Source organism: Vigna unguiculata, chromosome 9, assembly GCF_037176805.1.
Source record: "Vigna unguiculata cultivar grain cowpea cultivar isolate G323 ecotype 2 chromosome 9, ASM3717680v1, whole genome shotgun sequence".
Lineage (NCBI taxonomy): Eukaryota > Viridiplantae > Streptophyta > Magnoliopsida > Fabales > Fabaceae > Vigna > Vigna unguiculata.
In genome coordinates this window covers 207,335-230,701 of record NC_140800.1, presented here as the reverse complement: position 1 = coordinate 230,701, position 23,367 = coordinate 207,335, and the positions used below count along the sequence as shown (strand labels likewise).

The 23,367-nt window shown below is 33.8% G+C and overlaps 3 protein-coding genes and 1 pseudogene across 5 annotated transcripts; 1 reads left to right on the top strand and 3 right to left on the bottom strand.

The window, feature by feature from the left end:
• Positions 1–437: 437 nt before the first annotated feature.
• On the bottom strand, positions 438–2,811 carry LOC114163328 (putative inactive purple acid phosphatase 29). The gene is made up of 4 exons (XM_028047575.2): positions 2,520–2,811; positions 1,886–2,280; positions 1,247–1,697; positions 438–836 (listed from the first exon to the last, which is right to left on the bottom strand). Exons 1-4 carry the CDS (start codon positions 2,809–2,811, stop codon positions 802–804), a joined length of 1,173 nt encoding a protein of 390 aa, XP_027903376.2. The 3' UTR covers positions 438–801.
• On the bottom strand, positions 2,809–5,728 carry LOC114163329 (uncharacterized protein C594.04c-like). Of its 2 annotated transcripts, XM_085666868.1 has the most exons (4): positions 4,650–5,728; positions 4,298–4,561; positions 3,742–4,207; positions 2,809–2,949 (listed from the first exon to the last, which is right to left on the bottom strand). In XM_085666868.1, exons 1-4 carry the CDS (start codon positions 4,902–4,904, stop codon positions 2,894–2,896), a joined length of 1,041 nt encoding a protein of 346 aa, XP_085522994.1. In that variant the 5' UTR covers positions 4,905–5,728; the 3' UTR covers positions 2,809–2,893. The 2 variants fall into 2 exon arrangements, with proteins under 2 accessions (XP_085522994.1, XP_027903377.2); XM_028047576.2 differs by lacking the exon at positions 2,809–2,949 and having other exon boundaries at positions 3,446–4,207; positions 4,650–5,720.
• Positions 5,729–11,674: 5,946 nt separating this feature from the next.
• LOC114163208 (tyrosine-sulfated glycopeptide receptor 1) lies at positions 11,675–15,532 on the top strand. The gene is given in 2 exon segments (XM_028047373.2): positions 11,675–15,335; positions 15,338–15,532. Coding segments are annotated over 2 exon segments (3,354 nt in total). The 5' UTR covers positions 11,675–12,022; the 3' UTR covers positions 15,379–15,532.
• Positions 15,533–20,668: 5,136 nt separating this feature from the next.
• Positions 20,669–23,151, bottom strand: LOC114163031 (1-(5-phosphoribosyl)-5-[(5-phosphoribosylamino)methylideneamino] imidazole-4-carboxamide isomerase HISN3, chloroplastic pseudogene; annotated as a pseudogene). Its single transcript, XR_014984593.1, has 2 exons — positions 22,895–23,151; positions 20,669–22,010 (listed from the first exon to the last, which is right to left on the bottom strand). The product of XR_014984593.1 is annotated as a 1-(5-phosphoribosyl)-5-[(5-phosphoribosylamino)methylideneamino] imidazole-4-carboxamide isomerase HISN3, chloroplastic pseudogene (transcript).
• Positions 23,152–23,367: the final 216 nt, after the last annotated feature.

Here is a 23,367-nt window from a genome sequence, read left to right as displayed (position 1 = left end):
TAGTTATATAATTACTTAAGTAAACAATACTACTAAAGTTATATTACAAGACCGAGTCACATAATTCAACTTATATAATATCACAAATAGAATAATATAATTGGGTTATATAACTATTTATTTTTATCTATGCATTTATATTAACAGCAAGTGTGAATTAGTGCATGTTTAAATCATATTAACAGCATCATGACAACAGTTTTTATCTCCCATCCAATAGAGGAGTTTAAAATGAGTAGAAAAAGATGCGGTTTAAAAAGAGAGTGAAACTCAAGAGGTAAAGAGGGTGTTAAATTCATAGCATGTATTGCTTCAATCTATAAAAGACATTTCAGATTATAACCATTCTTTTTTAATGAAATGTCATCATTTTTTCTCAACAACATGCTTAGCAATCAACGCATAGTTGCATACATTAATTGTCATTGTACCATAACTTTGTGATTTTATAGCAAACGTATTATTATCATTATCAGGTAGCATAAATATCCACACAACACAAGCAGAAATCTACTCAAAATTCATGGTGCATCATCTTAAAGAAGCCTTTCATATTTCATGGTGCATCATCTCTTGTTTTGAACGGACAGTAGCAATCGCATAGCATGCAATCATTGCACCACATCAGTGAACTTCCATTCCTTTACATATTATTTTTGACCAAGCTACCTCGTATTGCTGCATCCTGATTATAGGACGTGTAATGAACAGGTTCCTTTGACAGAAAAATGTATAAAACAGACTGAGACATTCCAAAATCACCTTCATGATACTAAAATTTTTCTGCAACACCATAAATTCTCAAGATTCACCATCTTGTTTTTTCCTGCGGTTGCCTGTTAGATGCACCAGAACAAACGATCAAGGGAGATGACTTGAAATGGGAAGCAATACATAAATCACAGTCAGCATCTCAAACAAAAGAAAATATCAACCATTTCATCACTTGCTTAAAGTTGTTTAAACTCTTTACCCTCTATTTGTTACTATAGGTAAGTAGAAAAGTTCAACATCTACCGTCAAGGGAAATCAAGTAATAGTAATTAGAAAGCTACTTTGATCATAAAAAGGACGCAAAATTATGTGTTTCCTTCATATATTTATATCAACTCATATAACCCAAGAATGAAGCATCAACAGAAGTTCATTTAAATGTCTCCAGTTGTCCTCTGTAATATGTAATTCTTAAGATAGATTTCATCTATGAGTCTGCAGCAGAAGTTTTAAAACAAGACATATATCTTACTTCTAAAATTCTTGCTCCATAAGACCTGACCATCAATACCGGTTAGATTTTGATCATCAAGGCGTTTCCACGTTTTAACTGATTTGACATCTTCCCAACAGCCACTCTCTGTTTTGTCCAAGCTAACTACCACCACTCTTGCTCTTCTAGACCATCCAGCTTTGCCATAAGCATGATATCCAAATCCTCCAGCATAGCAAAGATTTATACCTGTTAACTTGCCACAGAAGTCATTGACATGATCATGGCCAGTGAAAACTGCCTTCACATCTCCCGATTTAACCAATGTTGTGAAGAAGCCAGAATTCACAGAAGCAGAACTTATGCCTTCTTGTTTCACACCTGTGAAGTTTGATGAATCAAATTTAGCATATTCAGGTAATGGAATGTGAAAGTACGCAAGACCAGGTGCAGGTTCTTTCTGAGGCACTGGTCCATTCATGTATGCTTTCTGCAGAACAAAGAGCAAATAGTTCATCCAAAGATTATCAAGGGAAGGAAATAAAAATCAGCTCTGCGTCTAATGAATAGCCACTAACTTCCATCCATAACCACCTAATAAAAAATAGAAAGAAAAACAGGATGGAAAGTGTACAGGAGCCAAAATATAGTTGGTCAATGAAACAGGTAAAACAATACCCTAAGCTTTTTCGATGTCAGTTGGAACCAAAGTTGCTGAGAGGGTTTGATCCAGCCGTAGCCAGGAATGAAAGGAACCTTGGAGTAATCTCCACTGTCGAGAAAGTAGAGATTGAGCACTGATTTATTTTCAAAATCAGTACCTTTAACTCCTCCAACCTCTAAGTTATAGTTCCCAAAACCATCAATTATGTGTATGTCCGGAGGATTGACAATAGATAAAGTGTTTTTCATCCCAGCAATATATTTCATCACCCCTTTCCTAGAGAGGGATCCTTCCTGGTCATGGTTGCCCAAAACAGCTACCCAAGGAATGTTTGAAGCGATTGCAGGGGCAAATGCCTCGTCCATTGATTTAGCCGTATCCGAGGCATCATGTCCAAATATATTATCCCCTGTCACACCAAAAATGAATACACAATCTTATCGACAGTCAAGCAAATTCCAACTTGCTCAATAAAGTAAAAGTTGCAAATCACCCTCCCTTGATTCCACTAAAAATTGCCCTAGAACCCAAACATGTATGAAATAATTGGGGGGAGGGATGGTGTTTCTAAAAGAATCATCTTTGTGCACTCAAATAAAGATAAAAACGAATGAAGAGGCAAAAGAAATGAAAAGTCAAAATATGAACCAGTGAAGACAATTAGGTTGGGTTTCTCAGCAAGGATGATCCTTTGGATGAAAGCGGTGGTGTTGAGGTCAGAGCAAGAAGCATACTGAGAACGCAACACATCCAAGCAGTGGGTAGTCTTCCCATTAGCATAGTGCAAGTCAGCAATCTGCAAGATCTTGAACTCTCCGTTTTTCCCGAACCGCAACTTCTGCTGTTGTGGCGGCTTTCCTTCCTTCGCCGCCGAGAAGCATATCGGAATCAGGCAAAAGCAATAGAGTGGAAACAAAACCCATTTTCCTCTTAGTGCCATACCACTCCAATCTCACAGTGTTGTTTATAATCATCATTTCATGCCTATACTAAGCAAATGCTTTTCTACTGTTGCTTATAAGTCAAGACAATTGCACGGTGTTATTACCAACAAAGACATGGAACACGACAACATACACTGTCAACAAAGGCAGGAAAAATCCTTGTTATACGTTTGCATCAAAGGAAGAGAAGGAGAAAAATGCTGCGTATAAACTCATTTACTTAACAACTATTTTATAAAGTAATTAACTTTGCGAACAAACTGTAAGTTAATTAACTCAAGTAATTTTCAAACGCATTATTGAGACAATATTGCGTGTAGGAAATCATTTATTCCCAAATAAATTATTTTCGTAACAATGGATTCATCTCTACGATAAAGTGTTAGAGATTTACATTCATTAGATATAAAATTAAATTACACTATATGATTAGGATTAAATCTCACTTGTAGGATTTGATTGTGTAGGACGAAGTTAGGATTAAACTCTGTATTAGTAGTTAAAATATTTGACAACTTAGGCTAAAAATATTGATAAAAAAAATCAAAAAATATCGGGAAAAAAGTTAAAAATTATATTTTTAGCCTTGTTGATTTACCTTATTCGATAAACGAAAGGAATTCAAAGAACTTATCTGCATTACTAATTTTAAACTTCATTAAACCGAAAATGATAAGAGAGTATATGCAGAATCCATTTCAGAGATTCTTCTGAGCTATGATACAAAAAATGATGGGAGTGCAGAGCCAGCAGAGCACACACACATGACATGATCCAACTCAAGACTTGGCTCTCTTACATAATCAACAAAGTAGAGAAAATTAAGATGATGAAGTTGGTGGTAGAATGAACTAAGCAATAAGGCTACTACACTACTACAGCTAGAACTGATCTGAAGAAAATAAAACACAATCAAACATCCTTACATTTCAGTCCCAAAGGAGAGGACTTGAACCAAGGCACCCATGTGGAAGTTGTCTTCTGATACAGCCTATAGGCTTCTTCTCTGCTCTCTTGTTTCAACATTCTCTCTTCCACAAGCTTTGTCACATAACCCAAACACATGCTGTTCGCTAAAGCTCCTATGAAGGTCCATCCATGTCCCAACTTCCAAGCAAACACAAACACTCCCCACCACCACAGTTGCTCTCCGAAGTAGTTTGGATGCCGACAGTAATACCACAACCCTTTCTCAAGAATGGCAACCTCTGCCATACCTGCCTCTTTTAGCTCCGTGTTTCTGCTCACAAAGTTGTGAAGCTGAGTATCAGCAATGTATGCTATGACAACACCAGAGATACACATAACTAGGGCTACAAAGTCCCACATGCCCAGAGCCTCATTCACCGAGTGGATCACATAGAACGGAAATGATAGTCCAATCAGAAACACCTGCAAACAAAAACACCCATTTAAATTTAAATGGAAACAGGGTTCATGCATCTTTCATTAAAAAGCACAGAATGAAAAAAGGTGAGTGACCTGCTGAGGCACGTAGATGGCGAAGAAGGAAGCCCACCACCAATGCTTTCCATACTGATGACTCAAATCAGTGAAACGCCAATCCTCCCTGGCACCCCACTGCCACTTTTCTCGTCTGAAGTAGTTGTGGATCAGCCTGATACTCCACAACCAAGTCAACAAGATCACAGTCCTGGACCTTAACCAGTTATACTGAGCCAAAGGGTGAGTTGAATAGTAATGAACAAGCATCACCGGTATCACTGTCCAATACGGGTCAATCATCTGCACCAACAGGCTCAAAATCAAACCAGAAACGAAACTGCATACATCTGAGTGAAGAGAAGAAAAGAGGGAAGTTTGGAAAGTATACCCAGTGGCTGGATTGGATTAGGCCGATGAGCCAGAAGAGCAGATTGACATTGAAGAAGAAAAGGACATTGGGAAATAGTAAAGGATGGTGATAGCACCATGTCCACAGAGTTGACGGAGAAGATGGAGACTGTGGAAAGCCACTAATGGCCGATTGGAATGAGAGGTAAACCAGGATGGAAGGAAGAGGGACCAAGAATGCTATGATAGCATTCTTCAGATTGCTACTTGTTGCCATGTTGTGATTTATTGTCATGATCTTTGTGCCTTCCACTTTTATAGCTCTCAAAAATGAAAAGGGAACCAAGGCATGCAGAACCTCCAAATCATGTGTGCCCAGACAAAGTTCAGCACATTTCCCTTTATGTTTCTACTTGTGGTTCCCCACATAGCCACGCCACCAGGTTATCAATTAGCCTGATCCTTTGTTTGTTCCACACAATGATTAGGGGATTCTATGATCCCAATGTCTGTATATCCACGCCCATTTCATTTGACTTTTATGTCTTACTGTCAAAAACCCATATAAATACTCTACTCACACAGAGTCTCTGTTAAAAAGTTTTGTCTGTCTAGAACTATTTTCAAATTCAGAAAAGTGAATCTGAGAATAAATCATTCTCTGATATGGATATATTCATTGTCCAAAACTGCAACCCATGCAGTTTGATTTGAAGCTAATGAATGGCTCTCATTATTAACCGTGCATGTATATAAATTTTAGCATCAATTTGATTAGCAGTTTGATTTGAAGCTAATGCATGTATATAATGTTGTGGAAGAAGTAGGTGATTAAGCATGGTCCATAATTATTAGAGTTGGAGACAGCTGCAATTTGCTTTTTGAAAGTTAACTACTAAGATTCTGAATGATGCAGTGCAAGAAGAAGATGAAGAAGGGGCCAACCCAAAACGAAAACTGGGTAAATCATTAAAGTAAAACCAAATGATAACCTTAGCATTGCTGCAATGATGTTTGCCTCCAACAGGAGTGTCCCTAATCATACATTACAAAGCAGTTGCAGCATAAATCCCCGCCATCAACGGAGTAAAAGATGAACACCTGAGGATTAGGGACCATTTGGAATCAATAATGGTCACTCAATTAATTTGTGTGTGTTTTTATGCACCTCAAAATCAGAATATTATTAAACAACAACCCCAAACCATTCCTTATTCCTCACCATGCAAAGTTTCACTCAACATTCACAAACATTTGATTTAACCATCATCATATACAGATTCAAAAATCTTAACTTTTTACTTTCCCACCCCATTTTTTTTGTTAGGTCACCTACCTCTTTTACAATTTTTTAACCAAAAAAATCCTCTTTTACATTATTAAGTTAATGTTATATTTTTACAATTTTTTATTCTGTATGAGTTTATGGTAATTATTTTAAAAAATAAATATAACAGAGAAGTCTATATAATAATAATAAAAAAAAATTAATATAATAAATTCTGTCGTGTTATATATATATATATATATATATATATATATATATATATATATATATATATATATATATATATATAGGTATGGTTTATAGATATTCAAAATTAGAGAGTTTTGTGTTGATGTCTCTATTTTTTAATACCACTTGTACAGTTATAAAATCAATAAAAGGGAAAATATTTTTAAAATATAAGATATCAATATAAAAACTGCTCAACAAAACAAAACATACATTCTGCGGTGTTGATTTAAAAAATAATGAAATGGAAATTTGTATTTGTATTTGTTTATATTAAATTTTTTTTAAAATAACACAATATGATTTTTTTTATTTTTTTTATGTATTGCGAAATCGCACCCACAAAGGAAACAAGGGTAATTTTGTTGAAAATATGGGGAGTGGGAATAACACTTTTCGTTACAAGCCCATGACTATTTAATACCTTTTCTATTTCATTTTAAATTTAGCTGGGGAAAACTGGGAATATAGATTTAATGGGGTTGCAGGAAGAAAAAAAAGAAGGTGCATAAAGAAATTACCCGTTATCTCTCTACGCATAGGCTCAGGACGATAAACTTTATTGTATTCGTTATATTTCCAATTTTATTAAAATATTTTATTATGATAATAATTTAAAATTTTAAAATTTAAAATTCTGCTTCACATGTTAAATCAGGACAATTTTTTTCTTCGACTTTTTGTTGCATTAAATATTTGAGATATGGACCATCAATATTAACATTTTAATTATTTGGATTTTGCATCATAATAATCAATTGTCTTAAAAGCATATTATAAATACAATTATTTGAAAATTTTAAAGTTAGTTTTTTAATGTTAAAAATTTAAGATAGTGATAGTAGCTATATTAATTACTACATGATATATGTATTAAATTTTAGTAACTTGCTTTTTAAAATTTATAATTATGATGAAAGTTTATCTCAGATCTACTTATTAGAAATTTGTTTATTAATAATAACTTGAATTTACATTCTATTCATTATTTACATTTTCTCTTTCATTTTAAAACAAAAAATAATATTTTTTTTCTTACATTTCCATTTATTTATTTATTATACATTATAGTCTGATTTTATATTTATAACATATTTAGAAAGAAAAATGTCGTCAAAAATTACATAAATAAACTAATTAGGTGAGAATAACATAGCATCTTAATTATTCATACACTTAAGAAAAAGTTTTCTATTTTAACAATGACTCTAACCTACTTCCAACCATCATAGTCTCTGTGTTATGTAAAACACACTCAAAAAATAGTTCAAATTCAAAACAAAAAATGTTCATATCAAACTTAAGTCAACCTTCAAGTCGAATAATTTTTATCAAGTCCGATCAAATCAAACTCGACTTAGTTTGAATTAAAATATTAGTCCTAAATAAATGAATATCAATTCAAGAAAAAAAGACATAAAAGAAAAAAGGAAGAAAGTCACACTTTTTGAAAAGAATGTTGTGGTCTGTGATGTATCTTTCATTTTTTTCGAATCAGATTGACTTTTTTTAAGTTGAAATTTGGACAAAATAATATAAATATTAAGTACAAAATGATAATATTATGGTACTTGATTTAGTCTCACATCATTTAAAATTGTAAGATGTGATTCTCTATTTTACTATATAAGAAGTTTGAGATATACCATAAATAAATAAAAAATACTTACTATTATAGTCCATAGACGTAAATATATACATTATATGTCGAATCATTATATGTCCAATCACATTAAATTTTTTATTGTTTATTTTTCTTTCCTTGTTCTTTCTTTTATTATCTTGATCCTAACACAAAAAATTACGTTTGGAGTTCTAAAACTTACATCAATACTTTAGATCAGATTAATTGAAACTAACGAATTTAAAAAGATATGTTGCAGATTGATTTTTAGTACAATTGTTCTTTAAAATGTTATAAAAAAAATTAAAGTTTTTAAAGAACAATAGTGTTCTATTTCGATAACTAAATAATAAATGTACACTTTATACGAATGATTTTGAATACATCAAATTTAAATTATTGTCGAGTAAGACCCGACACTTGAATATTATAAATTTAAAAATATAATTAAAAGAAGGACCTTACAAAATGTGACAGATACGTTTCTTATTAAACATTAATTTCAACGAAAACAGTATATTTTTTCATTTATGAAATAATAATTGGCAAAAAAAGATAGATCAAAATTCAAATATTTTTTAAAAGAATTTTATACTATAAGGGTTTAATTAACGTAATTTTTGTCGAAAGTCTTAAATGCCCCTAAGTCAACCTGCATTAAGTAATGAAACAATTGTAAAATAAGACAGTTGCGTGCAATTTGGGTAAATCAATCATAGAATTTGTTGATTAACATGCACCTCCATTGAATATTCAAACACAAATGTTTTATAATTCACATAATTATCGTAAATCTGGTTTTGAATTGCGCGTAGACATCGAAAGTAACCCTCATTTTCTAATTGCAACTTGCTTTTTTATCTCAAATCCCTAACCCTAAATACACCAAGTCAAAGAAAACTTTTCAAGCCTCATACTTTATTTTTTGTGTGTATATCCAATTATGTATTCACATTTTTCGAGTAATCTACGCCTTTGCTATAAAAATCTAACAATATAATAATTCCATTTCTAGTTCAGATTGCCTATTATAACTTCAAGTGGTTTATGAATTGCAAGTACACAGACACATAAAATAAATATTGAATATTAATCATATATTTTTAAAACAATTATTGTAAAAGTCAACACTAAGTATTGTAATTAAATTACCAAGTTGCACACTACATTTGCATTAGTATATTAAAAGGTTTTGTTTGTGATGATGGGAATATATACCGACAGCTTTATTAAACAATATAAAAGATATGATAAATAAAACCTACCCTTGTTTGACAGTTTAAAATTTAAAATGAAGACCATTTAAGACCTGTTCATATTATAATCCAATAATTAGTTAGAGTTTAACAAAAAAGAATGAAAGAAACTACTTTAAACAAAAAGTTTAATTTTTTCTGAATTTATTGAATAATGATCTTACTTGATTCATATAATACCCTCACCTGTCTTTATTGTTGTTATGATTGACGTCAATGAAATGTATTAATCATATTTTTGTACATTTCTGTGGGGGCACTGCTCCTAATATGACATTTACGTGTTGTAATGCTAAAAGATTTTTGCCAAAGTCAACCTACCATGCATATTATTTTGTGGCATATAATTTGCATACTTATAACAAAAATAACTATTGGAAATAATTTTGTTTTCTATATAAATAATATGTAAAATAAAGAGATGTATAGAATAGAGAAAAGAGATAATAGCAAATACCGAAAAAAATTTAAATATAAAAGAAAAACTCACATGTTTAATCTACTAAATTTTTTTTACTAATAATAATTAATGAGTTGATAATTTTTTTTGGAATTTCGAATAACCAACAAAAAAAAATTTGACATACAAGGTACATAATATTATAGGAAAAATTTGATGGATATTTAACTAAATATTAGAAGGAACTAAATACATAAGATCAGGATGAAATATTTTATCGAAACTAATTTTTTAATATGTATTTGTATATGATACACTAATTGTTTATTTATTCTCTTTTACCTTTTCTTTGTGGTTTCAATAATTTTTTTATTAGAGACACTTATAATTTGTGACTTTTTGTGTCTTTCTTCTTCTTGAAATATGATACAAATAATTACATTACTTTAAATTACATAATGGATTAGTGGCCCATAAAGAAAAATACATCTTTTTCTTTTTATTAATTACCTTTAATAAAAAACATACCTTGTCTTGCAAATTCTCACTCAAGTGACCTAGGCATTTATGCATACTTCGATGGAACAATCCTCGATTGCATTCACTTAAGGTATAGACAACTTTGTTGATGTCGAACAAAGTTTACTTTGCTTCTCTCCTCTTACTACCACCATTTTTCCTTAAATGCACTTCCATTTTCCATTATGATAATCATCCTCATCAAATACATGTATAGAGATACGACTGAGGCAAATATCTTCAAATGCAGCTTGCAACCGATATTAGTCTCTAACCAAACTTCTCTAATGCCATCAACCTTGCTAGACCTTATCTTCTCATGCTCAAAATCTCCAACAATATAAGATGTTAAATAATCACATTGTGGTGTAACATGAAATGAGGCAACAAAGCAACAAAGTCAATAACTCATTCATAATCTTGGCTAGTGAGATTAATAGAGTCACATTCATAAACAATGACAATTTCACTAATAGATACAATTATAATAATGTTTTTACTTTCATCTTTTCTTCTATTGTTATTATTCTCCTACCCCCTTATCTCTCTTGTTTGAAAATCATACACTTTTTAATCATGTGTTCTGATTTATTACAATGAAAACATACAACATATTTCTTTGGTAATTTGTTCCACTAATGTCTTCAAGTTGTCTGGTGATGAGCCAAGCAACAATAATGCTAGTAACTCATCATGTAATACAGTCTCCACATTGATCAATTGTTTCACATATTATGAAAACTTTCAAGGAAGTTTTAGACTCAATCAACTCGCTTGATTTCTTTCATAAGTTGTAAACTAGAGTCTCACATCATATGTGATGATAAAAAAATTGATTTATTTGTTGATTTAGTACCATATTCCTCAATAAGATTACATAGGTCTTTGCAAAATAACAAATCTTCTATGCAAGATTTTTATATTTAATAATTGGTAGAATCCAATTTAATCATTATTCCAATACTATTATTATTTTCCATCTTCAAAGCACAAACCAAAGCTTTTAATCGAAACTTTGATATATCAGCCGTTGAAAAAAAAAGAAAAATAACAAGTGAAAACTAAACTTAAATTAAGTTTTTCATATATAAATAATATGTAAAATAATGAAATACACAAAATATAAAAAAGAAAAACTTAATGATACCAAAATTTTTATTTAACATGAAAAAATCTCAATATAAAAAAAAAATCTAAAGAATTTAGTTACCGTAAAAAATTTCATTAATAGTAATTAATGGATATACCACAAGTTAGAGAATCAAATACATTTTTATCTCATCGGATACACTTATAACTTTTCTGTCACATTCCTTAAAAACTAATGTAAATATTTATATTATTTTAAATTAGATACTGAGTTGGTAATCCATAAAGAAAAACTTTTTTTTAACATGAACTAGTGACCCAATATATAGGTGACCGAGTTAACAAATAGTTGATTATTTTAATGTCATTTTTTTTTTATATTTGCGGGAATTGTCTGGGGAAGTTTCGTGGTTGAAAGCATTGTACTTTGTAAGCGATATGGACATGGCATGAAGTAGTGGAATTTACTTTTATTTTATTAGTATATCATCATTCACACCCGCACAAATGTGAAACTGACATGATTCCTATATTTTATCTGTAGATTCAATATCAAAGAAACACAGAGTGTTAGAAAATTAGTAATCAGTCTGAGTGGTACAACACAACACAACACAAGACATAAACAACACAGGGATCCATCCATTGTTGTTGGATGCTAAAGGAGGGAGTGAGAACGAAAGTGGATGGTGCGGTTTTAAAGTGCATTTTGAGACAGAATATCCATTCCCTCGAGTTTGTTTTGTGATTATGATTGTGAGTTCCACTTTCACACGTTATTATGTATGGCATGATGATGATGATGATGATAATAATAGAGAAATTCCACTGAGGCACTACCGGCCGCCCCTCCCAACCCAACCTCAGAACAAAAGTAAACGCTGAATACAGATTATTTATTTTATTATTACCATACTTTTCTTTCATATATCATATATCTATCTCCCACTTGTCAACATCACTCCACTTTCTTCCCTTCTTACCTTTCCTGGGACATGGTCATTGGTCAATGCCTGGTCGCTGCTGCTATGCCATGCATATTACCCTTATGCCCATTCATTCTTCACCAAGGAACCACCTTAAAGACTCCATCTTTTCCTTCTGGGGATTCGTTCCGATGAGAGCTCCACCTCCACCTCCACCTCCCACTTCCACATCAACATCCATCTACATGATTCCCAACTTAATCCTCTCTCTCACTCTCCTCTTTCTTCTTCTTCCTGTTCAAGCCGCCTCCTGTAACCAACTCGATAGAGACTCACTCTTTGCCTTCTCCAGGAACATATCCACTCCTTCTCCTCTCAATTGGTCTGCTTCTGTTGAATGTTGTCTCTGGGAAGGCATTCACTGTGATGACAATTTCAGAGTCGTACATCTGTTGCTACCATCCAGGGCTCTCGCCGGCTTCATCTCCCCATCTCTCACAAATCTCACTGCTCTCTCCCGGCTTGATCTATCCCATAACCGCTTATCCGGTAATCTCCCAGACCAATTTTTCTCACTTCTTAATCACCTGCAGATTCTTGATTTAAGCTACAATCGTCTCTCTGGTGAATTGCCACCCTTTGTTGCTGTTGCTAATACCAGTGCCAATACTATCCGGGAGCTTGATCTCTCCAGTAATTTATTCCACGGAAAACTACCACTCTCTCTCCTTCACCACCTGGCAGATGCAGTCGCGGCAGGGACTTTGACATCTTTTAACGTCAGTAACAACAGCTTCACGGGTCAAATCCCCACTTCTCTCCTCTGCAGTAACAACACTGGCTCATCATCCTCTCTTAGATTCTTGGACTATTCCTCCAATGATTTCTCTGGCATGATTCAGCCAGGACTAGGAGCATGTTCCAAGCTGGAGAGATTTCGAGCAGGCTCCAATTCCCTGTCCGGGCCCCTTCCTGTTGATATTTTCGATGCTGTTTCTCTCAAAGAAATCTCCTTGCCCCTCAATAAACTCAGCGGAACCCTCGGCGAGGCCATTGTTAACCTTGTCAACCTCACAGTTTTGGAGCTCTACTCCAATAATTTCACCGGGCCCATCCCCTCGGATATCGGTAAGCTCTCCAAATTGGAACGTTTACTCCTTCATGCCAACAACATAAATGGCACTCTTCCCCCATCTCTAATGGACTGTGTCAATCTTGTCATGTTGGATGTAAGGCTCAACTTGTTGGAGGGAAGCCTCTCAGCATTGAATTTCTCCGGACTCCTCAGACTCTCGGCACTTGACCTCGGCAACAATAGTTTTACTGGTATTATACCACCAACCATGTATTCCTGCAAATCCCTTAAAGCAGTGAGGCTTGCATCTAATCATTTTGAGGGACAGATCTCACCTGATGTACTTGGACTTCAGTCTCTGGCTTTCCTATCAATTTCTACCAACAACCTCAGCAATGTCACTGGGGCTCTCAGGCTGCTTATGGGACTCAAGAACCTTAGCACTCTTATGCTCTCCCAGAATTTTTTCAATGAAATCATGCCAGATGATGTCAACATAACAAACCCAGATGGATTCCAAAAGATCCAAGTTCTGGGTTTGGGAGGTTGTAATTTCACAGGCCAAATACCACGCTGGCTTTATAATCTGAAGAAGCTAGAGGTCTTGGATTTGTCCTATAATCAAATTAGTGGTTCAATTCCTCCTTGGTTGCACACGCTTCCCGAGCTTTTCTACGTAGACTTATCTTTTAACCTCCTCACAGGAATGTTTCCAACTGAGCTCACTACTCTTCCAGCACTAACATCACAACGGACCTATGACGCAGTAGAAAGGACTTACCTGGAGTTACCCGTGTTCGCTAATGCCAACAATGTTTCTCAGATGCAATACAATCAGATTTCCAACCTACCACCGGCAATATATCTCGGAAACAATAGCCTCAACGGCAGTATCCCGGTAGAGATTGGCAAACTCAGAGTCCTTCATCAGCTGGACCTCAGTAACAACAAATTCTCTGGCAATATCCCAGCGGAAATTTCTAACTTGATTAACTTAGAGAAACTATCCCTCTCAGGAAACCAACTTTCCGGTGAAATTCCCGTTTCACTCACAAGCTTGCATTTTTTGTCTGCTTTCAGTGTAGCATTCAATAATCTTCAAGGGCCGGTACCCACAGGTGGTCAATTTGATACTTTCTCCTTTTCCAGCTTCGAAGGAAACCCACAGTTGTGTGGTTCAGTTGTTCGGCGGTCTTGTCTTCCCCAACAGGGTACTGCTGCACGTGGTCACAGCTCAAGCAAAAAGCTGATAATTGGATTTGCCATTGCAGCCAGTTTTGGGCTTGTTTCCTTGGTTTCAGTGTTGATAGTGTGGGTAATATCCAAGAGGAGGATCAATCCAGGTGGAGACCCTGATAAGATTGAAGTAGAATCAATCTCTATCAACTCTTACAGTGGGGTTCATCCCGAGGTTGACAAAGAGGCGAGCCAAGTGGTGCTGTTCCCTAATAAAACAAGTGAAATCAAGGACCTTACCATGGTTGAAATACTAAAAGCTACTGAAAACTTCAGTCAGGCAAACATAATAGGATGTGGGGGTTTTGGTTTGGTGTATAAAGCAACATTACCAAATGGAACTGCTCTGGCCATCAAGAAACTTTCAGGAGATTTGGGTCTTATGGAAAGGGAATTCAAAGCAGAGGTAGAGGCTCTGTCAACAGCACAGCATGAGAATCTGGTTGCATTGCAGGGCTACTGTGTGCATGAGGGTGTTCGGCTTCTCATATACACTTACATGGAAAATGGAAGTCTGGATTACTGGCTGCATGAGAAAACCGATGGTCCATCTCAGATTGATTGGCCTACTAGACTGAAGATTGCACAAGGTGCAAGTTGTGGATTGGCTTACATGCACCAAATATGTGAACCACATATAGTGCATCGTGATATAAAGTCAAGCAATATACTCCTTGATGAAAAGTTTGAGGCACATGTTGCTGATTTTGGTCTGGCCAGACTCATTCTTCCTTATCACACTCACGTCACAACAGAACTTGTAGGAACATTAGGTTACATTCCCCCGGAGTATGGACAAGCATGGGTGGCAACTCTGAGAGGAGATGTGTACAGCTTTGGGGTTGTCATGCTTGAGCTTCTAACTGGAAGAAGGCCTGTTGATGTAAGCAAGCCAAAAATGTCAAGGGAGTTAGTTGCCTGGGTTCAGCAAATGAGGAATGAAGGAAAACAAGATCAAGTCTTTGATCCATTTCTCAGAGCCAAGGGCTTTGAAGAACAGATGCTCAAGGTTCTTGATGTAGCCTGCATGTGTGTCAGCCACAATCCTTTCAAGAGACCCTGCATCCGAGAAGTAGTTGAATGGCTCAGAATGTTGGATTATCCAACCACCAAATGAATAAAGACTAGAGATAAATGTCTGTTCTTCACAAATATTGACCATAGACATGTATACTTTGTGCAAAAAGTTCCAATTCAATATATACAGAATCATTTTTACCTCTGTAAATGATGATGACTCTCCTAATCAGATTATGTTAGTACCAAGATTTTGATAACTGTATATATGATATCATCCATATTGCTCAGGAAAAATTTCTATCTTAGGAATACCTTAATGCCACAAATTGCTTCTGTAAGACTTTCCAATTATACAACATCCTAAACTGCACAAGCCTTTGTTATCTGACTTTAATCTATCTTGTTTTACTTTTCAATCTTAATATTGCATCACTACAACTAATTTGCTATCGAGATCATGGAACACTCAGACAAACAAATGACAGTTCATGGTCACACATCATATGCAAAATCAAGTAACAAAAGAGTAAGACATTACAAGAAGGTTATGTTTTTCTTTTCTTTTTTAAACAATAATTTCGGGGTACAATTTGAAAATGCTGGGTATGAAAGAATTGAGTGGAGAAAAGATAGTGGAGATTAATTGAAATGATGGTGATGATTATTTGTTGACTACAGAATGGGAGTATCTATCTATCTATCTTTTTCGAGATGTGAGTACAATTAAAGAAATTGAAATAGTTCCATTGTCGGTGGTGGCAGTAAATGGAATTTGAAGTTTTTCATGTTAGAAAAATGAAAAAGAGCATCGAATAAATGAAAGAAATAGAATGGAATGATGCATTGCATGTTTGGTATAGAAGCTGCCAATCTCAGACCGAGGCATGCGAAAAGAGATTCCACCCGTTTCATTATCAGATTATATGATTAATATTTAGGTATTAAATCTTTATTAATTTCATCCTTAAGTTTATACTTTTTATTTATTAATTTGGTCCCTAAATACATATATTTTATCACGTATAAGTTTAAAGAACTCTTTAATATTTAAAGAATAATTTAACATTATTTTTAATATTTTAATGTTTATTCTGCTGACTTTAAATTTCAGGTGATATGGTATTACATTTTATCTTTTATTCTTTTTTTTCCAAGGTAATCTATTGTTTACATTATATTCTTTTATTCTCTCTTCTTCTTTTTTTTCTGTGAATGAGCTGTTACTCAATAGGAGGGGTTGAATTTGAATAAATTCATAAACTGAAAAGTTTTTAGTTGAATCCGATTTGTGTGTTTTTTTACTAGACTAAACTCAATTGACCTTTTAACTGGATTAATGAATTATGTTACATGTTTTGAATTTTAATTACTAACATTTGTGAATTTTAAAGTATTTTTAAAAAATCTTTTAAATTTGTTAGCATAGACTATATTATTTAATATTTTAAAAATATACATTTAAACAACAAAATAATGAAATGAATAAAATAATAATTACATTATTAATATTTATCTTATTTAATAAATTTAGTTTATTTGAGTTCAACTTTAATCTGCTAATGAGTTTTAAAGTAAATTACCTCGGTTCACTCATATAATCTAATTGTGGGTTAACTTTTAAAAATGAGTGAATTTAATCCATTTTATATTTTGGTGAACCAAAATTTTATAACTTAGTTCAAACTATTTTATATTAGATTAATGGCTTGAATCAATTTATTTTATTTAGTACAGTTGAATTAAAATGTATTAATCGACTGATTATTTTATAAAGTATAATCCAAATATTTATCTATATCACTAATTATAAGGAAGTTATAGTTAAAAATTAAAAGGTGATACATAATTTGAGAAACTAATAAAGTATACATCAAAACTATTTAAATAATATTAAATTACATTTTAGTATTTGAAAATTTCAAATTTGAATGGGATTTAAAAAAAAAACACACATTTATAATTGACTTGTGTTTCAAAATTGAATTCCTATCATCCTAATATAAGATTTATATTTAAATCAAGTTTATGTTAATTTATCAATTTGAATTAATTTATGAATTGGAAAACTTGATATGTTTTTTGGCATGGTCACTCATCATAGATGGAGCTGATTTTAGCTGTAGAGGTCATAAGAGGTGGGATTGAATTACTTTGTCACCCTATCAAGTGGTGAATTAAATCATCCAATATAGATTAATAAAAATCTTACTTCTTGCTTTTCATTCATGAACAACTTCAATTTCATCTAGTACTTGCTTACCAGTAACAGCAAAGAAAAAAAAAAGTTATCTGGAGTCTGTGAATTGAGTTTCTGGGAAATCCTGACACACATTTGGTGAACAGGGATGATTACAACAGGTTGTGAAGATGAAGCAACTTCTTAAAAAATAACAAATTGTTTGGCACAACATATGACATTATAGATAGAACATACAATAAATTGGATTGACCACCTGCAGAGGTAACAACACAGATAGGATATTACATTACAAGAAAAAAAGGAGGTTGTGTTGTAAAAGATTGATCTGTCTGTCCATAAAATGAGAGTGTCCTGTCCCCGTAAAACCCCATTGGTTTGGGTAAAAAGAGAGAAACGGGGAAAGCAAATCCAACTCAGAAACCAACAACTTCAACTTCCTTCATTCAAACATGTTGGAGGATTGAAAAGGGTAACAACACTTCAAACTTACTTAAACGAACTCAAATAGAGAGAAAAAGAAAGGTGTAACGAATAAAAAATGTTTCCTTTTCAGTCATCTCCTTGGATATACCAACAGAGAAGCATGGTGGCACAGCGGCGCAGGATGTAGAGACGAGCACGTTGCTCCTTAACCAAAGAAGCGCACTTGTTGCTGAACCCATTACCACGCTTCAACTCTTCAACCTCACCCATCTATATGCTGATTTTGATATCAGTGCTTTTCACACCCCAAAAAAAAGCTCGCTCGCAACAGAGCTTGAGGGAGTTGGTGGAGGAGCAGAGGAACTTATATACTCATACGTATGAATGTATATTATATATATATATATATATATATATATATATATATATATATATATACGTACGTACGTACAAAGGCAACAGTTGACGTGCCGAGTGAAGGAGTACACAGGAAGTGAACGTGTGTAGGCTCGAAAACTGAGGTCTCTAGGATTTGTGTAGTTGAGGTTTAAGATTCAACGCAGGGGAGGGGGAATGAATGTGGTTTTCGTGATGCAATAAAATACTGTCCTTACCTGTGTTGCCAATGTGGAATAAACTTGTTGGCGTGCAAGATCAAGCGACGTTGACGTAGATGTTGATGTTAAGGTTGAGAATATTGAGGTTGAGGTTTATTATAAAAGTGGCAAAGGTGATGGAACATTAAAAGAGGGGCTCTGCTATAATTCAGACAAAGCACGCAGTGTTTAGTCATGGGAACGCCAACAAACTATGTTAATACAATAAGTATGAGAATCTGTACCACTAATTCTTCTTATCCCAAACCAAAGATAATATATTGTTTTCAGTTTAAAACAATATCTTCATGATGAATCCTGTTTTTGCTAGGGAGAATATGTTCCTTTGTCAGTAAAACTTTTCAAACCCAAAATTCCGTTTCATCCATCTACTTATTGGTCTTTATATCAAAAGTAAAAGTACTTATTCTTCTTAGAATATCATATGAACAGATGAAATCTCAGATCTTTTCATTCCTTTAGCTGATTGACAAAAATACAACTCAGGTTAGAAAATTTTTAGTGAGTACTGAATTAAGGCTATTCCATAGATTAAGTTTAACTTTGATTAAATTCTATCATTTGAATTCTTTAAAAACTAATTTTAACTTAAAAAAGAAATTTATTTATTTATTTATCTTTTGTATAGGTATTTGTTAAGAAATTTGTACATAAGAATAGTTAGTTGTTATGCTTGGATTTGTTGTCCTGTCAAATGTGACATTTACATAGAAATTGAGGGTGGAGGATATGCGAATCAGTAGATTTATCCCGGACTACTTGAAAAATAGTCAAATCATATTTTTCATGACAGTGAAAAAGTTTGGATTCTAAGCATGATGTTGAGTAGGATCTTTTCAGGATGCCAAATTTTACCTTGAATAGATATACTATTCGATTTTGAACTTAGATCAAGATTATCTTTCTTCTAGTTTAGCATTAATTTGTGATGGGTCAAATGAGTTCTCGATATGCAGAAGATATGGTTCCATTTTTACATGTTTCAAACTATTTCATTTCACGTTATTATCATAATATCATGCCCTGAATTTAATTGAACTAAAAAACTCTAAATATTATGTGGTGAAAAGTGAAGTGAAAGCATATACGAGGAGAAAAGCACTAACATGCCCTTCGTCTATCACAAACAATTCAGTAGGATTGGTAGAGTATTTCTTAATCCTTTATGACATTATGCATCCCCATTCAGTGAACTTCCATAAGTGTGGCACAAGCTGCCCTCTAGAGACTGTTTGCAACTATTAATAGAGTAGAATTCAAGCAGAGTGAGGATGTTTCTTCAATTTTTGAGTTTTTTCTTTCGCTGTTTTTATTATGTATGGATAATAGGACTTAGGAGGAGCCAGGTCCTCGAGATCGTTTCCAAAACACATGCTTATACATTTTTTATGACAGGTTCATGCCCCCAGAGTACGGAGAAGCATGGGTGGCTACTCTGAGAGATGTTTGGGTTCAACAAATGAGGAGTGACGGAAAACAAGATAAAGTCTTTGATCCATCAAAGAGAGAGAGGCAAGGGCTTTTGGAGAAGAGATGCATAAGGTGATGTCAACCAGAATCCTTTCAAAAGACCAAGCATAGAGAAGTCGCTGAATGATCGAGGAATGTAGGATTATCCAACCAGTAAATGAATAAAGACTAGAGATAAATGTATGTCCTTCACAAATACTGATAATAGACATGTATACTTGTCAAAAAAATGTTCCAATTCAATATACAAAATCATTTATACTTCATAGCGATGACTCTCCTTGTCAGATTATCAGTACCAAGATTTTAATAACTATATATGTGATCATCCATATTGCTCAACTCTCTGACCAAACCTTCTGCAACATGAGCATTGCAATTACCAACCAAGACTTGAAAATTAGGTATAGGTTCTACGATAATTTGAGGCAATGGGTCAATTGCCAACTGCAATTGTAAGAAATTATCTGAACTTCCACTGTCCAACAGAAGCTGAACAGTTGCACCAATAATCAATACTTGAAACTTCATAATCCAAAGGCCATGTAAAATCAATCATAATTTCACGCCATGTAAAATCAACCATAAAATAAAATCATTTAAGAAACTAAAATTATGTAGTTTTAAAAAATAGGAAATATTTAACAAATGAAATGGTTGACAAATCCAAATAACACACCATCAAAGCTAAAAATAATCAAAAGTGTAATGAAACTTTTATTGAAGTCGCATTAGATAGCTATTGCAGTATTGTTGTACACCCAGTATTATTAAAATATTTATCAATTCATCCTAGAATGTTTGTTATTAATCGTTCAATTTGACTTCAGTCATTAAAAGATAACCTGATAAATGGTTACACATCTAGAGAAATACTAAAAACATATCCTTTCTCCAATTAGAAGAAAACATACTAATCAAACTGCATAGGCCCTTTGCTGGGCATGCCAAGCTACAACCTCTTCGTACGACATGTTTCCTCCAAAAATATCCAAGGCACTACCCACAGTTACATCCACACGCTCCATTCCCGCACTTTTAATCCTGTCTAGGTCAGCCATTCCAGTCACACCACCAGCATAAGTAACAGGAATAGGTGAATGCTTGCCAAGCAAGGCAACAAGCTCTTCATCAATTCCCAACTTTTTCCCTTCAACATCAACACCATGAACCAAAAACTCATCAGCAAAGCTGGCAAGAAATTCCATTACACCAGGATCAACAAAAACATCACTAAACTTCTGCCATCTATCAGTGACAATTGCATATTTACCATCCCTTTTTCTGCAACTGAGATCCAATACAAGCCTATTTTTTCCAACAATTTGAACAAGATCTTTTAGCCTTCCAATATCCATTTGTCCATCATTGAATACATAAGATGTCACAATGACATGGCTTGCTCCCTCTTCTATGTAACTCAAACAATTGTCAGAATTTATTCCCCCTCCAACTTGTAGACCACCGGGATAAGCATGCAATGCTTCCAAGGCAGCAGCTTTGCTCAAAGGGTCTGCACCAAGCATGATGACATGGCCACCCGTGAGTCCATCTCGTCTGTAAAGAGTAGCAAATTCAGCAGCTGACTTATCAGACTCAAAATTGGTCACAGGATCTGACCCATCACCCCCTTTCAAGTCTTGCAAGGTTGACCCCACAATTTGCTTCACTTTCCCCTTGTGGATGTCGATGCAGGGACGGAATTGAACCGCGCATTGAATGGAAGGAGAGAATCTTCGGCTGGAAGGTAAGGAGAGAGTGAGAAAAGGATGGTTATTGGAATGAAAGATGGGTGAGGGAACTAAAAGCCCGAAGAAATGAGATGCAGAGAGATTTCTCATCATTAATCAAGGCAACTATGACAACCCTTCTTCACACAATAGAAGGAGGAACTCGTATTCTATCGGAATGAACATTGAAGGACCTGTGTTGGGTGAAAGGATCATGGGTTGATCACATATACTTTTATCTTGCCTTGAGCTTTCATTTGTCCTTTTAAGTTTACTTCCTTATTCATTACCTACGAGTACCTACGAGCAATCAATTTCAATGCATTCAGTTCTTCTATGACAGGAATAATATATTAATTAAAGTAGTTATCTAAAACTACTTATGATATGAATGCAAAATTAATAAAACATTGAGAAATCACAAAGTTACTATCTAAACCAAAGCTGGCAGCAAATGAGAACTACACAACAGCGTATCAGATATTTTTAGAATAGGATTTATGTGGTCTATGATGCAGAAATGAGTTCTATGTGATGTAGATGAATGAGACCTAATTGAATACCTTAAACCAGGCATAAGAAAGATGCAGAATCATTAAACAATCTGTGAAGGAGAAAACAACGTGACAGGTTGAAATTGAATATAATCCTCCTCAAAAAGTTCATTAACAACAAAAAAGATGATAGAATTGTTGATGTGTGTGCGGTGAGGTGACAAATATAGTGAGCAAGATGATTCTGCAAAATCTAATCTATGTAGAAGGCCTCTAGGAATTCATGCTACTTTCACGTCTATCGGTCAAATAACACTTTCATGATTTTATCATTGGTCAAGTCCTCTTGCCATTCCCATTGCACACAAACTGGAAAAAGCACAATGTGGATTTTATTCATGTTTTTGTTCTTTTATAAAAATGGATTACTACTATGTAAGCTTTTTACCTTAAACTAATCTAGTTTGGTTGAGAGATAAATAAATCTGAATAAATGATTAAACTCGGACAATACTGGAAGGGTTCAGAATTAGAACAAAATCAAAACAACTGAATACATGTCATTATTTACGTCAGCTCATAGACTCTGTTTAACAAAAACAGAATCAAGCAACGAAAATCTAACCTAACCAAAAAAGAAAAGTAACGAAGTCAAATAAATTAAATTAACCAAAACCCTAAGTTACTCACCATACAAAATTCGTGCAGGAGCACAGGACAACACAGCAATCCGAATCCGATGTTGAGATTTAACTACGCACTAGGGCAAACCATAGCCATGTAACTGTCAAAGATGAAGAACAATATGGGGTACAGAAGAAATCCCCATATTTTCCAAAGTACCAAGAAAGGCCCAAAGTGTTTGTGACCTCTAAATTTCTTTTCTTTAAAAAGTTTAACATCCAATCTTCCATGATTTCGAAATCAACATTAACTTATCTAAAAAACTTATTAAGTAACAAAGATTATATTGAGTTAAAACTTTATTTTTTAATTTATTACGTATAATGCGAAAATTTAAATTTTTTGAAATTGATAGAAATAATGTTTAAACTTAAAAAGTTTGGAGTTTTTGAATATTGAAGAGGAATTATGACATTTTTATTGTACGAAATCTTTAATTTTTAAGTACTGAGTTTTAATATCTGTGTATTATGTATTGC